General features: G+C 35.4%; 1 protein-coding gene across 1 annotated transcript in view; it reads right to left on the reverse strand.

Annotated features, from left to right (window-relative positions):
• Positions 1-16,368, reverse strand: part of ORC4 (origin recognition complex subunit 4) — a 99,156-nt gene that overhangs the window by 42,672 nt on the left and 40,116 nt on the right. The window contains exons 2-3 of the mRNA XM_061199864.1: positions 2,856-2,929; positions 51-127 (exon numbers count right to left, since the gene is read on the reverse strand). Of these exons, the coding sequence (XP_061055847.1) occupies positions 51-127; positions 2,856-2,912 (134 nt within the window). The 5' untranslated portion in view covers positions 2,913-2,929. The remainder of the gene's footprint in view (positions 1-50; positions 128-2,855; positions 2,930-16,368) is intronic.

Below are 16,368 nucleotides of genomic sequence, written 5' to 3' on the forward strand. Positions count from 1 at the left end.
AGGGCATCTGTAAGTAGTTTCATAACAGACAAGCAGATAGCTAAACTTACTTATATTGCACTTGTACTCCAAACAGGTTACTATGTGGACTCTGATGACAAAATCTTTCACGTAAAATTCTTTGTACCTGATAAAAATACAGTGAATAAATATAAGTGAAAATATTACATATGCAATCAAAAAAGAACAAGAATATACATTTATAGCAGTCAGAATTAGGTATTAACGAATCAATTCAACCCTCCCTAAATAACTTATCATCATGACGTCTGGCATTTTCCTAAGTTGTAAAATTAACAATTCTTTTTACCTATCTCAAGTCCCAGAGAAAGGATGAGAACTTAGTTATGAAGCTTTCAACAAGAGAAAGAATTAGTTCTTTTAGCTACATCAGCAATTTGAGGGCTGTTTTAATCCATGTGAATGAATGAATACCTCACTTTGCGTAACATATCAGCCAACGAACAAAGACAGGAGAGAATCTAATAATGTAATGTAATCTAATTTAATAATGCTCATGAACCACACCTCAGTCTGTAGAGACCAACACATCTAAACTGGTTTAGCTCAAGCCTTATCAATAGCTATCTGTCACAGAAGTCAGGATTCCGAGGAAATAAAAGAAATTTAAAAGTCCATATAGTTATGGAGGGCCTATTATATGCAGAGCACAATACTACTAAAAGAACATGATCTATGCCTAAAAAAACACTGCAAATATATTGGAAAGAAATGAATATATTTGGAAAGAAATGACACATTCAAGAAACAACCTGCAAAAAAGCAGTAACTCAGCATATAAGGATGTGCTCAATTATATGGAAGAAATTATATTCACCTAGGACATAAAATAAGAAATCATTGGAATTAATTAAGAAAAAATTCTTCTGAAGACCTAAATTTTGAGTTTGCCTTAGAACGAAGGGCTTAGGCTCAGTTGTAAAAAAAACAAAAACAAAAAAAACCAATCTATCACGATCTTTAAAAAGATGGATCATTAAAATCATTCCTTTTCTGCATTGCTGCTAATACAAAGGTCCTCCAGTGACAAAAACCTTAGGAGGCTGTTTCAGATTTAGCCCCATCAACAAAAACAAGAAGCCTCCAGGATTATTTGCTTCTCCCAGACTGACAGCATGGGACTGATCCTTCACGTACCAAAGAAATAAATCCGAGTTCTCTTTACATGTACCAGAGGCTGAGCAAAGCAAATTATTCACTGGGGATAAAATAATCCATACTTATAGTTATAGAGGAAGTGGAAATCATAGGAAGATTGGTGCCAAAAAGACAATAACACTTTTCTGGCAGGCCTGTTTTGAAGATTAAAAAAGGCAGTTATCTATAACACAATATAGGTATTATATAGGTAATAGCTGATATCTGTAAAAAAATTAAAGGGGCATATACAGATTCAACGAATCATAGTGTGTATTCCGCCCCCTAGATAAGATCACTAGAAATCAAAAGACAACCCTCAGTCCTTTTCTTTTTTTAAACTTCATTAAAGTCTATTAGAGAGACAACTATGTATAAAATAAAGTGAGAGATAAAGTGAAGTTGTAGTGAATAGTCAGAGATTCAAAAATCCAAAAGTGATCTGAGATGAAAGTTAAACAGGTGTATACATGTATAGAAATTAATTAAGCTACACATGGAAGACTTGTTCACTTTACAAAGATATGTAAAAGTTAAATTAAAAAAACAGAATTAAACATTTTCCTTCTAAAAAAAGGAAGGTAAGGTCTCACAAAGGAATGCCAATAACATTTAGTTTTTGTTTAAAAGAAATGTAGTTCTGGTCAAGCCAGATAAATAGAAATGCCAGTGTAGGGACTTCCCTGGCAGTTCAGTGGTTAAGACCTCGCCTTACAATGTAGGGGGTGTGGGTTCGATCACCGGTTGGGGAGCTAAGATCCCACATGTCTCATGGCCAAAAAACCAAAACATAAAACAGAAGCAATATTGTAATAAACTCAATAAAGACTTTAAAAATGGTCCACATCAAAAAAATCTTTAAAAAAGAAAAAAAGAAATGCCAGTGTAGAAATATCATGTATGTTCCCTACTAGACTCCTCAAAAAGATATATATGCACTTAAGAAAATATTAAATGTTCATGACAAAAACACTCAACATACTAGGAATATAAGGGGACTTCCTCAACCTGATAAAGAACACACAAAAAAACCTACAGCTAACATCATACTCAATGGTGAAAGACTGAACGCATTTCCCCAATATCGAAAACAAAATAAGGTTGTCTGCTCTTGCTCGTTTATTCAGTGTTATACTGAAGGTTCTAGTCAGGGCAATCAGACAAGAAAAAGAAATGAAAGGCATCTAGATTGGGAAGAAAGAAGTAAAACTATCTCTATTTGCAGATGACATGATCTTATATAAAGAAAATCCTAAGGAATAAACTAAAAAAATATTAGAATAAACGAGTTCAGGAAGGTTACAAAATACAAGATTAATATAGAAAAATCAATTTCATTTAGATACACTTGCAATAAATAAAACATAAAATTAAGAAAACAATTCCATTTACAACGGCACCAAAAGGAATAAAATACTTAGGAATAAATTTACCAAAAGAAGTACAAAACTCTAAAGATAATATTAAACTAAATTGAACTAGAGCACATTTAGGAAGACATGAGTAAAGTTAGGATTCCATCTATCCAAAGACTTAGAGGTTGAAATTAGGAAGTAGCAAAGATACTCTCCCCTTGAGAATGAAAAGAGTGGTTCTTCATACATGCTAAGGGGAGAACTCAAGTTAAGAAGATGACTACTTCTCTTATCACCTTTGCATGGTAACAGACCTTCAGAGTAATGAAAATATATACTAACCTGTGAAAGGTATTCTGCTTGTATTAAGTTGTTACTCTTTGATTTACGACTGCTCATTTCAACAAACTGAAATCCTTAAAAAAAAGAAAAAAATTTTTCGCATGAATATAAAGACTATTGACTTATAGAGATTATTTAAGAATGTACTATTATAGAATCAAAATAAACAAGTTTTAAAACATGAAAAATGTTCAAATTTCTCAAACTTTAAAAATTCTCAGTTGAACCTAATTGTAGGAATCATTTCATAATATATGAAAATAAAACCATCATGCTAAACATCTTAAAATTATACAGTGATGTATGTAAATTGTTTCTCAATAAAAACAGGAAAAAAACCATCTCAACGGCTCCTCTAAGTACAGGTTTAATTGACACTCCATTCCACAATTTAGATGGTTCTCACACACAATTACTCCTACCTTTCTTTTCAATCTACTATTCAGCTTCCCCTCCTTGCCTTCAAAAACAAAAACAAAAACAAAAAACAATCTACGTGCTTCCTTTATATACAATGTTTCTCCCCACACCCATCCCACAGGATCAGCCCTTCCAGAAAGCTTTCGCTTTCTTCTTCCACTCATCAGTCATAAACAGTCATTACAGACTAGGTAAAATGTCTCTTCTGTAAACATACAGAACTGCCTGTACTTCTCTTTTTCATAATCAAATCATACTAAACAAAATTTGGTTAACTGTCAGTGTCCCCAAATTGAGGATATTTAAAAGTTCCAAGCATTTTAGCATAATGTCCAAAATAAAGTTGGCAATGATAGCTGGAATGAAAAATACATATACTAACGAAAAAAAAGTTCTGTAAAATTCTACTTGAGGGCAATATACTCATACATAAACACCTTTGGCTAAAAGATCTAATTTTCTCATCAACAATTTCCTATATAATTACTTTACTAATCAGGTAATAATAGCTTAGCCAGGAATTGTTACAAGTGCTTTGCATTTATGAACTCATTTAATCCTCAGAATAACCCTATGGTATAAATATGGTCATTAATACTGTTTTCAGATTAGAAGACACAGAAAGGTTAAGTAGCTTGACCAAAACCAAACAGTGTGTAAGTCACAGAGTCAGGATTTAATTAAACCCAGTCAAAGTATACTTGATTATATATAACTATTATATATAGTTATAAGTGTATATACTTGGTTATATATAACTAACTGCTATTTAGTCAACTGTTTTTTTTTTTTTTTTTAATTATTTATTTATTTATTTATTTATTTATTTTTGGCTGTGTTGGGTCTTCGTTTCTTGTGCGAGGACTTTCTCTAGTTGCGGCAAGCGGGGGCCACTCTTCATCGCGGTGCGCGGGCCTCTCACTATCGCGGCCTCTCTTGTTGCGGAGCACAGGCTCCAGACGCGCAGGCTCAGTAGTTGTGGCTCACGGGCCTAGTTGCTCCGCGGCATGTGGGATCCTCCCAGACCAGGGCTCGAACCCGTGTGCCCTGCATTGGCAGGCAGATTCTCAACCACTGCGCCACCAGGGAAGCCCTAGTCAACTGTTTTTAAAAAGTACAAATTTCAGTAACTTAAAGGAAGATCAACCTCTGTGACATATTTTATATTCATATTTATTAATTTCATATACTGACAGATGCCAACCCTTGGAATGCTGTTTCTAACAGGACAGCAGTTGAGCAACGCTTTGACAAATAGATAACAAGCAAATCTGTCCCTCCCTTCTTAAACCCCAAAGGGCTTTCGGCTCCAGGCACTCAAATTGGAAACTCAAGAACAGAATACTCTACTGATGTCTTGGTCCCTTAAGAAGCTTCTTTCTTAGGAGAAAAGTGGTTTTCTCAGCCGCCCTTAGAGCCCTTCTAGCAGCTTTTTCTCTGTACGAGGCACCTTGCTTGAGAATCTTTACATTAATTATTTTAATTTTATTCTATTTAAAATTTTCCCCTTAAATCAGAGTTGTGTGTGGGCAAAAAACCATTTTAGCAACATGAAATGATATCCTCATTCTGGTTTAAGATACTCTTGACTGTGAAGAAGGTCTACAAGCCAAAATCTGAAATCACAGGAAACAATGGAACAAATGTCCCCTAGACAATAAGGAGAAGTGAATTTTTAAAAAATGGAGGAGAGCTTTTACAATATACCTTATCTTTTTAGAGCTATATTAGCGATTTCACAGTATTAATGGAATTAAAACATATTTCTCCCCATTTCATGGGTTGAAAAAACATGCTCAGAAGAGTTAAGTAAAATGCCTGAGGTTACAGGGTAGGTGTCTAATCTGCCTCCTTGTATCAAATATAATTCAGGTAAGCCACTAAAAACATGCATATTCTTCATTTGGTGATCATTCATGAAAGAAACATACACATACACACTACTTCAGTTCCTAATCCACATAAATTTTTACTGCAAATTGAGTCTTAATCGAGATTGATTTTAATACATCTAGCCCGTCCAAATAATAGTCAAATCTCCACTCTATTACAAAGAATATTTTAAAAGACAATTCTAACTTTATAGATGAAACGACAAGTTTTGGAATGATAGATGCAAACCACATATCTGACAAAGGACTTATATAGAGAGAAGCTTCAAAGCTCAACAATACAGAAATCTAGAAAAACGGGCAAAGGGCATAAACAGACACTTCAACCAAATAAACACATGAAACACATTAGTCATTAGGAAAATGCAAATTATAACCACAACGAGGTATATGTACACACGTATTTGAACAGCAAAAAATTAAAAAGTGAAAACAGCAAATGCTGGTGAGGATGCAGAGAATCCACATCTCTCATACAACTACTGGTAAGAATGTGAAATCTTATAGTCATTCTGCAAAGTTTCCTTTTGGCAGTTGTTTTTTTTAATTTAACTTAATTTTATTTTTTTATACAGCAGGTTATTATTAGCTATCTGTTTTATGCATATTAGTGTATACATGTCAATCCCAATCTCCCAATTCATCCCACAACCACCCCACACCCCGCTTTCGCCCCTTGGTATCCATACGTTTATTCTCTACATCCGTGTCTCCACCTCTGCGTTGCAAACCAGTTCATCTGTACCATTTTTCTAGATTCCACATATATGCGTTAATGTACGATACTTGTTTTTCTCTTTGACTTACTTCACTCTGTATGACAGTATCTAGGTCCATCCACATCTCTACAAATGACACAATTTCGTTCCTTTTTATGGCTGAGTAATATTCCATTGCATATATGTACCACAATTTCCTTAGCCATTTGTCTGTCTATGGGCATTTAGGTTGCTTCCATGACCCGGCTACTGTAAATAGTGCTGCAATGAACACTGGGGTGCATGTGTATTTTTGAATTATGGTTTTCTCTGGGTATATGCCCAGTAGTGGGATTGCTGGGTCATATGGTAGTTCTATTTTTAGTTTTTTAAGGAACCTCCATACTGTTCTCCATAGTGGCTGCATCAATTTACATTCCCACCAACAGTACAAGAGGGTTCCCTTTTCCCCACACCCTCTGCAGCATTTGTTATTTATAGATTTTCTGATAATGCCCATTCTAACCGGTTTCAAGTGATACCTCACTGTAGTTTTGATTTGCATTTCTCTAATAATTAGTGATGTTGAGCAGCTTTTCATGAGCCTCTTGGCCATCTGTATGTCTTCTTCGGAGAAATGTCTATTTAGGTCTTCTGCCCATTTTTTGATTGGGTAGTTTGTTTTTTAATATTGAGCTGCATAAGCTGTTTATCTAATTTGGAGATTAATCCTTTGTCCATTGATTTGTTTGGAAATATTTTCTCCCATTCTGAGGGTTGTACTTTCATCTTCTTTATAGTTTCCTTTGTTGTGCAAAAGCTTTTAAGTTTCATTAGATCACATTTGTTTATTTTTGTTTTTATTTCCGTTACTCTAGGAGGTGGATCAAAAAAGATCTTGCTGTGATTTATGTCAAACAGTGTTCTTCCTATGTATTCCTCGAAGATTTTATAGTGTCCAGTCTTACATTTAGGTCTTTAATCCATTTTGAGTTTATTTTTGTGTATGGTGTCAGGGAGTGTTCTAATTTCATTCTTATACATGTAGCTGTCTAGTTTTCCCAGCACCACTTACTGAAGAGATTGTCTTTTCTCCATTGTATATCCTTGCCTCCTTTGTCGTATATTAGTTGACCAAAGGTGTGTGGGTTTATCTCTGGGCTTTCTATCCTGTTCCACTGATCGATATTTCTGTTTTTGTGCCAGTACCATATTATCTTAATTACTGTAGCTTTGTAGTATAGTCTGAAGTCAGGGAGTCTGACTCCGCCAGCTCCGTTTTTATCCCTCAAGATTGCTTTGGCTATTTGGAGTCTTTTATGTTTCCATACAAATTTTAAGATTTTTTGCTCTAGTTCTGTAAAAAATGCCATTGGTAATTTGATAGGGACTGCACTGAATCTGTAGATTGCTTTGGGTACTACAGTCATTTTCACAATATTGATTCTTCCAATCCAAGAACATGGTATATCTCTCAATCTGTTTGTGTCATCTTTGATTTCTTTAATCAGTGTCTTATAGTTTTCTGAGTACAGGTCTTTTACCTCCTTAGGTAGGTTTATTCCTAGGTATTTTATTCTTTTTGTTACAATGGTGAATGGAATTGTTCCCTTAATTTCTCTTTTTGATCTTTCATTGTTAGTGTATAGGAATGTAAAAGATTTCTGTGCATTAATTTTGTATCCTGCAACTTTACCAAATTCATTGATTAGCTCTAGTAGTTTTCTGGCAGCATCTTTAGGATTATCTATGTATAGTATCATGTCATCTGCAAACAGTGACAGTTTTACTTCTTTTCCAATTTGGATTCCTTTTATTTTTTTCTTCTCTGATTACCATGGCTAGGACTTCCAAAACTATGCTGAATACTAGTGGCAAGAGTGGACATCCTTGTTTTGCTCCTGAGCTTAGAGGAAATGCTTTGTTTTTCACCATTGAGAATGATGCTTGCTGTGGGTTTGTCTTATATGGCCTTTATTATATTGAGGTTGGTTCCCTCTGTGTCCACGTTCTGGAGAGTTTTTAATCATAAATGGGTGTTGAATTTTGTCAAAAGCTTTGACTGCATCAATTGAGATGATCATATGGTTTCTATTCTTCAATTTGTTAATATGGTGTATCACACTGATTTGTGTATATTGAAGAATCCTTGAATCCCTGGGATAAATCCCCCTTGACCATGGTGTATGATCCTTTTAATGTGTTGTTGCATTTTGTCTGCTAGTATTTTGTTGAGGATTTTTGCATCTATATACACCAGTAATATTGGTCTGTAATTTTTGTTTTTTGTAGTATCTTTGATTTTGGTATCAGGGTGATGGTGGCCTCACAGAATGAGTTTGGGGGTGTTCCTTCCTCCGCCATTTTTTGGAAGAGTTTGAGAAGGATGGGTATTAGCTCTTCTCTAAATGTTCAATACAATTCACCTGTGAAACCATCTGGTCCTGGACTTTTGTTTGCTGCAAGATTTTTAATCATAGTTTCAATTTCATTACTTGTGATTGGTCTGTTCATATTTTCTATTTCTTCCTGGTTCAGTCTTGAAACGTGGTGCTTTTCTAAGAATTTGTCCGTTTCTTCCAGGTTGTCCATTTTATGGGCATATAGTTGCTTGTAGTAATCTCTCATGATCCTTTGTATCTCTGCAGTGTCAGTTGTTACTTCTCGATTTTCATTTCTAATTTTATTGATTCTTGATGAGTCTGGCTAACAGTTTATCAATTTTGTTTATTTTCTCAAAGAACCAGCTTTTAGTTTTATTGATCTTTGCTATTGTTTTCTCTGTTTCTACTTTCTTTCTGCTCTGATCTTTATGACTTCTTTCCTTCTACTCACTTTGGGTTTGGTTTGTTCTTCTTTCTCTAGTATCCTTAAGGTGTAGGGTTAGATTGTTTGAGATGTTTCTTGTTACTTGAGGTAGGATTGTATTGCTATAAACTGCCCTTTTAGAACTGCTTTTGCTGCATCCCACAGGTTTTGGATCGTTGTGTTTTCGTTGTCATTTGCCTCTAGGTATTTTTTGACTTACTCTTTGATTTCTTCAGTGATCTCTTGGTTATTTAGTAACATATTGATTAGCCTCCTGTGTTTGTGTTTTTTGCAATTTTTTTCCCTGAAATTGATTTCTAATCTCATAGCATTGTTGTCAGAAAAGATGCTTGCTATGATTTCAATTTTCTTAAATTTACTGAGGCTTCATTTGTGACCCAAGATGTGGTCTATCCTGGAGAATGTTCTGTGTGCAATTGAGAAGAAAGTGTAATCTGCTGTTTTTGGATGGAATGTCCTACAAATATCAATTAAATCTATCTGATCTATTGTGTCATTTAAATCTTGTGTTTCCTTATTAATTTTCTGTCTGGATGATCTGTCCACTGGTGTAAGTGAGGTGCTAAAATCCCTCACTATTACTGTGTTACTGTCGATTTCCTCTTTTATAGCTGTTAGCAGTTGCCTTATGTATTGAGGCGCTCCTATGTTGGGTTCATAGATATTTATAATTGTTATATCTTCTTCTTGGATTGATCCCTTGATCATTATGTAGTGTCCTCCCTTGTCTCTTGTTACAATCTTTGTTTTAAAGTTTATTTTATCTGATATGAGTATTGCTACCCCAGCTTTCTTTTGATTTCCATTTGCATGGAGTATCTTTTTCCATCCCCTCACTTTCAGTCTGTATGTGTCCCTAGGTCTGAAGTGGGTCTCTTGTAGACAGCATATAGATGGGTTTGTTTTCGTATTCATTCAGCAAGCCTGTGTCTTTTGGTTGGAGCATTTAATCCATTCACATTTAAGGTAATTATCGATATGTATGTTCCTATTACCATTTTCTTAATTGTTTTGGGTTTGTTTTTGTAGGTCCTTTTCTTCTCTTGTTTCCCACTTAGAAATGTTCCTTTAGCATTTGCTGTAGAGCTGGTTTGTTGGAGCTGAATTCTCTTAGCTTTTGCTTGTCTGTAAAGCTTTTGATTTCTCTGTTGAATCTGAATGAGATCCTTGCCAGCTAGAGTAATCTTGGTTGTAGGTTCCTCCTTTTCATCACTTTAAATATACTGTGCCACCCTCTTCTGGCTTGTAGAGTTTCTGCTAAGAAATCAGCTGTTAACCTTATGGGAGTTCCCTTGTATGTTATTTGTTGTTTTTCCCTTGTTGCTTTTAATAATTTTTTTTGTATTTAACTCTTGTCTATTTGATTACTATGTGTCTTGGCGTGTTTCTCCTTGGGTTTATCCTATATGGGACTCTCTGTGCTTCCTGGACTTGATTGACTATTTCCTTTCCCATGTTAGGGAAGTTTTCGCCTGTAATCTCCTCAAATATTTTCTCAGGTCCTTTCTCTCTCTCTTCTGGGACCCCTATAATGCCAATGTTGGTGCATTTAATGTTGTTCCAGAGGTCTCTTAGGCTGTCTTCATTTCTTTTCATTCTTTTTTTTTATTCTGTTCCACGGCAGTGAATTCCACCTTTTTGTCTTCCAGGTCACTTATCCGTTCTTCTGCCTCAGTTATTCTAGTATTGATTCCTTCTATTGTATTTTTCACTTCAGTTATTGTATTGTTCATGTCTGTTTGTTCTTTAATTCTTCTAGGTGTTTGTTCTTTAATTCTTCTAGGTCTTTGTTAAACATTTCTTGCAACTTTTTGATCTTTGTCTCCATTCTTTTTCAGAGGCCCTGGATCATCTTCACTATCATTATTAGGAACTCTTTTTCTGGAAGGTTGCCTACCTCCACTTCATTTAGTTGTTTTTCTGGGGTTTTATCTTGTTCCTTCATCTGGTACATAGTCCTCTGCCTTTTCATTTTGTCTATCTTTCTGTGAATGTGGTTTTTGTTCCACAAGCTGCAGGACTGTAGTTCTTCTTGCTTCTGCTGTCTGCCCTCTGATGGATGTGGCTATCTAAGAGGCTTGTGCAAGCTTCCTGATGGGAGGGACTGGTGGTGGGTAGAGCTGGCTGTTGCTCTGGTGGGCAGAGCTCAGTAAAACTTTAATCCACTTGTTTGCTGATGGGTGGGGCTGAGTTCCCTCCCTGTTGGTTGTTTGGCCTGAGGTGACCCAGCACTGGAGCCTACCTGGCTCTTTGGTGGGGCTAATGGTAGACTCCAGGAGGGCACATGCCAAGGAGTACTTCCCAGAACTTCTGCTGCCAGTGTCCTTGTCCCTATGGTGAGCCACAGCCACCCCCTGCCTCTTCAGGAGACCCTCCAACACTAGTAGGTAGGTCTGGTTCAGTCTCCTATGGGGTCACTGCTCCTTCCCCCTGGATCCTGATGTGCACACTACTTTGTGTGTGCCCTCCACGAGTGGAGTCTCTATTTCCCCCAGTTCTGTCAAAGTCCTGCAATCAAATCCCGCTAGCCTTCAAAGTCTGATTCTCTGGGAATTCCTCCTCCCATTGCCAGACCCCCAGGTTGGGAAGCCTGACGTGGCAGGCAGAACCTTCAGTCCAGTGGGTGGACTTCTCTGGTAAAACTGTTCTCCAGTTTGTGAGTCACCCACCCAGTGGTTATGGGATTTGATTTTATTGTGATTGTGCCCCTCCTACCATCTCATTGCTGTTTCTTCTTTGTCTTTGGATGTAGGGTATCTTTTTTGATGAGTTCCAGTGTCTTCCTGTCGATTGTTCAGCAGTTAGTTGTGATTCTGGTGTTCTCGCAAAAGGGAGTGAGTGCACGTCCTTCTACTCCACCATCTTGAACCCGTTTTAAGCTCTCCTATGCTTTGGCAGTTTCTTATAAACAAACACTTACCATGTAACACGGCAATTGTACTCGGTATTTATACCAAAGAAATGAAAATTTATCCTCAAATGAAAACCTGTAAATGTGAATCTTCACAACAATTTTATTTGTAATAGCCAAAAAACTGAAAACAATACAGATGTCCTTCAAAGAGCCAATGGAGTTAAAGAAACTGAAACATCCATACCTACAGGGGGACTATAACTGAGAAAAAAAAAAAAGAGATTAACTACTGATACTTGAATGAAATAACTTGGATGGCTCTCAAGGGCATCATGCTTAGTGAACAAAAAAAAAAAAAAAAAAAGGCCGATCTCAAAAAAATTACATATTGTACAATTCCATTTAAAAAATATTCTTGGAATGACAAAACTATGATGAAGATGAAGAACAGATTCATGATTGTGAGGAGACAGAACTTAGGGGTGAGTATGACTACAAAAAGGAGTTACATGAAGAATTTTCTTTGTAATGATGGAACAGTTCGGTATCTTTATTGCAGTGGTGTTTAAACAAATCTATACATGAGATAAAATCACAGAGAATTATACAGACACACAAAAATGAGTGCAAGTAAAAACTGTTGAGAACTGAATAAGGTCTGTAGTCTTGTTAACAGTGTTATACCAATGTCAGTTTTCTGGTTTTGACATGCAGTATCATTTTATAAGATGTCACCCTTAAGAGAATGTGGGTGAAGGGTTTATGGGACACTATGAACTATATTTGCAACTTCTGTGAGTCTATAATAATTTCAAAATAAAAAGTTTAAAAAAGGGCTTCCCTGGTGGCGCAGTGGTTGAGAATCTGCCTGCCAATGCAGGGCACGCGGGTTCGGGCCCTGGTCTAGGAAGATCCCACATGCCGCAGAGAAACTAGGCCCGTGAGCCACAATTGCTGAGCCTGCGCGTCTGGAGCCTGTGCTCCGCAGCGGGAGAGGCCGCGATCATGAGAGGCCCGCGCACCGCGATGAAGAGTGGCCCCCACTTGCCGCAACTAGAGAGAAAGCCCTCGCACAGAAACGAAGACCCAGCACAGCCATAAATAAATAAATAAATAAATAAAATTAAATAAATATTTTTTAAAAAGTTAAAAAAAAATTAAACTCTAATTTTATAGTTTTTTTTTGAAGTGCTTAATGACAAAAATGTGAATATAAGTGGTATAACTAAATCTTCTTTATCTGCAAATAGATTATTAAGTTTGATTGAATTTCTCCTCAAATTTACCCATGGATCGTGGGACACTTCCTACTGTGCTTTTGATACCATGATTTTACTTACTATTCTAAATAGCAGGACTAGACATAAAGTGTAAAAGTAGCTGAACATCTATGCATGACTAAGTCATGTTGTTATCAAATACAATAGGTGACTACAATTATTTAGTTGTAGAAATTTTGGTAGAAACTACTATTTTATTTATACTCTTAAGACAAGCAGTGAAATGGATAATCCCAAAGAATGGTTTACCCTCACAGTATTTCTTTAGCACCTATACTTTTATATTATTGGTTTCCAGCGGATCCTCCTCTCAACTTATGTTTTCTAAAGTGAATAAACCTAATTTTCAGTTTCAGAGTTTCAAGTGACAATTGGTCTATTCTATAGCCTAAAAAAATTGAACCCAATCCACTCCTATCAATAGCTGCCTCCATCCTAGTTTACATCACCATTATTTCTTGACTAGAAATCCATGCCAGCTTCTTTATTGTCTCCAACTCTTACTTCCATTTTCATGTAAAAACCCTTCAATTACATCCTCAACCCCGAAAATTCTAAATTCCAAATTCCGTAACATCATTTAAAAGGAAGGTTCCAAATGACTAGTTTCCCAGTTTAGCTCACAGCTCCTTCTCTTAATATGCCTGGAAGAATCCACAATTCTCTATACCCTGACTCACTCCAAACTCAGGCCTTAGTTGAGATATTATTTCCTTTGGAATACTTTCTGTGACACCCCTGTACACTCCTACTTTGGGCAAAATCTGAGGGTTATGTGTCCCTCAAGTGCTATCTTCCTCTTTCACAGAACTTAGTTAGCATACAGTGATGTAACTAACTCTGTGCTTACTTATGTTTGCTCCACTGGACCACAGCTCCTTGAAAGAAAGACTCAGAAATCATGTTACCATTGTATTCAAATCAAGTTGTGCAAAAATGGCATATAGTTGGTTTTCAAGAAAATATTTGATAAGTGAATGAATGTTAGGCAGTGGAGAATGTCCACAGGTAAACTAGCCGCTAAAAAGGAGACAGGTTAGTTTAAATCAACTGCTTAGCTAAATTTAAAAGTTTTGAATAATTACATGCCATGACCTTCAAATAAAACCTGCCAAGCATGAAAGAAAAATTATATATATACTAATATATATTTATATAAATATTATTTATATAAAATAAATACAGAATGACTTATACTTCAAGTAAAATACATGCAGTATAATATTATCATGGTAGTGTCACATCAATGGAAATTCAAATTGGTTAAAATATAGTTAATTTGGTTAAGAAATTAATTTCTTTTAATAGAGAAGTCCCAAGATTAACAAGAGATAAAGTACACATTTTTTTTAACAAATAATTTTTAAATCAAATGATATACCTTATAAAGCTGTAAGTCTGATGATGTAAGAGAAGGTAAAGTCAATTATCTTTAGAAAAAGATTATCAATTATTTCTATCTTTTTATAATGGGTTGACAGTTTGCTAGTAACACATTAAAAAAAGATTAGTAATATATTTTCCTTTCTGGAATTAGGCTACCATATTTCATTCTTATTTACACTGCTTTCAATTAAGACTTGGAGGATTAAAAGGAATATCTGAAATGAATATTAAATTTACTAGTCAAAATCTACACTTTTATTTATTTTACTAATATTTACAAGTACTCCAGCCATCCTCAATTTCATTATTTTAATTTTGCTGTGATTTGGAATACTCTCCCTACTCATTTCAAACTTGCAGTTACTGAATGCCAGTTTTAGCTTGTCTAAAATATAGGCAACACAGATTTTAAATCTAATGTATAGTAATACTGAACATATGAAAAAAGAGAGTTCAAGGTTTTCATTTCTGAAGTTAAACCAGAAAAGCAAAGGCAGAAGAAGTGAAGATGAAGGCACTAGAATCTTTCTAGAAATTTTTGATTTTTCTTAGAAAGTAAGTCACACGTGATGAAATAAAGAAATATTTGAGGATACTATTGAAATCAGAACTGTAAGCAAGGAGAAGTCCAAAAAAAGGCCATTTATATATCAAATTTAAGATAAATGCAAATTCAGACAAAGTCAAGGAGAAGCAGAACTTGAAAACTGAGATTGATGGTAATATCAACTGTCCTTAAGAGTTCTGTCATCAACTGAGCATAGACTTGAATTCTTGGTTCTGTGGTGTGACCTTCGCAAATTAACCTTCCTAAGCCCCAGTTTTCTCCTCTGTAAAGTTTGAGATAAAAGCATTGTTTAATTCACAGGATTACTGTGGGGATTAAATGAAATGTTTTACCTGATATGCCATACTGTCAAATGCCAAGCATGGTGATACAGAGTACACTTTATAAATTATTATATTACATTGGAGAAAAGAACCAAGATTAGAAACAATTAGAGTTGGGGGCTGGGGGGAATGAAGCACAGAATTAAGCTCTTGTTCGAAACAATTTCTTTTTTTTTTTTTTAACATCTTTATTGGAGTATAATTGCTTTACAATGGTGTGGTAGTTTCTGCTTTATAACAAAGTGAATCAGTTATACATATACATATGTTCCCATTAAACAATTTCTTTGAGGGTACTTTGACCGTGCAATGAAGTATCGAGTACAACTCCAGCTAAGGTACCTCAGAACTATGATGGCAACTTCAATGATATAAATTCACTGAGTATTCCTCAATATAAAAAAAATTTTTTAATACTAGTAATAATAAGAAATTATGGGCAGATCAATCTATATAGAGTTACATGGACCCTAAAGACGTCAAATCACTAGTGCCCAAAGCTATTCAACACCTGGAAGTGATTAAGATTGCTGGGCCTCATCCCCAGAGTTTCTGATTTAATAATAGGTCTAGGGTAGACCTTGAGAATTTCATTTCTGATAAATTCCCAGAGGATGTTCCTGTTGCCAGTCCTGGAACCACACTTTGTGAGCTACTGAGAAAACTGACTTGATTACTGTGCATTCCACATCAAAGCTGATAAAACTGCTAAGAGGCCAAAGAAGATGAAGAAATCCACGGGTATAGACAGCATCTCTTCAAACCAAGCTAAGCCTAACGTAAGTATTTGAGGATCGTGAAGGGAAAAGAGGAGAATGTGGAATAAAACAGGCATCAGGAGGCCAATGGACTTTCATCATGGTAAATAAACAAATAAGCTTTGAAGCCCTAGAAGGCTTCTTAGTAGATAGATAAAGAGATCACAAATCATAAGCCATAAGGGGAAACAAAGAGTTTCTCTTTCCTCCTGTTACTGAAAAGTAACAAAAGGTTTTTGTTTTACCAGCTGATAATTTAGAGAGCCTTCTGAGGATATTCCAAAAAAGTATACAGTTCTGTGATCTACTTGGGAGATTCTTTTGGTTGTCTAAATATTCATATAAACTTTTAAAATAAAAGAGTGGAAAGATAGAAAAAAACATTTGCCTGGATATATTTATGTCATCCCCTGATTTAAAAAAAAAAAAAAGCCCTTTCTTTCCCGCAAAGAATTTTTAAATTGTTTTTTGATATGTATATTTTAACAGCATAGAAGACAATGTT

This window comes from Eubalaena glacialis, chromosome 1 (genome assembly GCF_028564815.1).
Source record: "Eubalaena glacialis isolate mEubGla1 chromosome 1, mEubGla1.1.hap2.+ XY, whole genome shotgun sequence".
Taxonomy (NCBI): Eukaryota; Metazoa; Chordata; class Mammalia; order Artiodactyla; family Balaenidae; genus Eubalaena; species Eubalaena glacialis.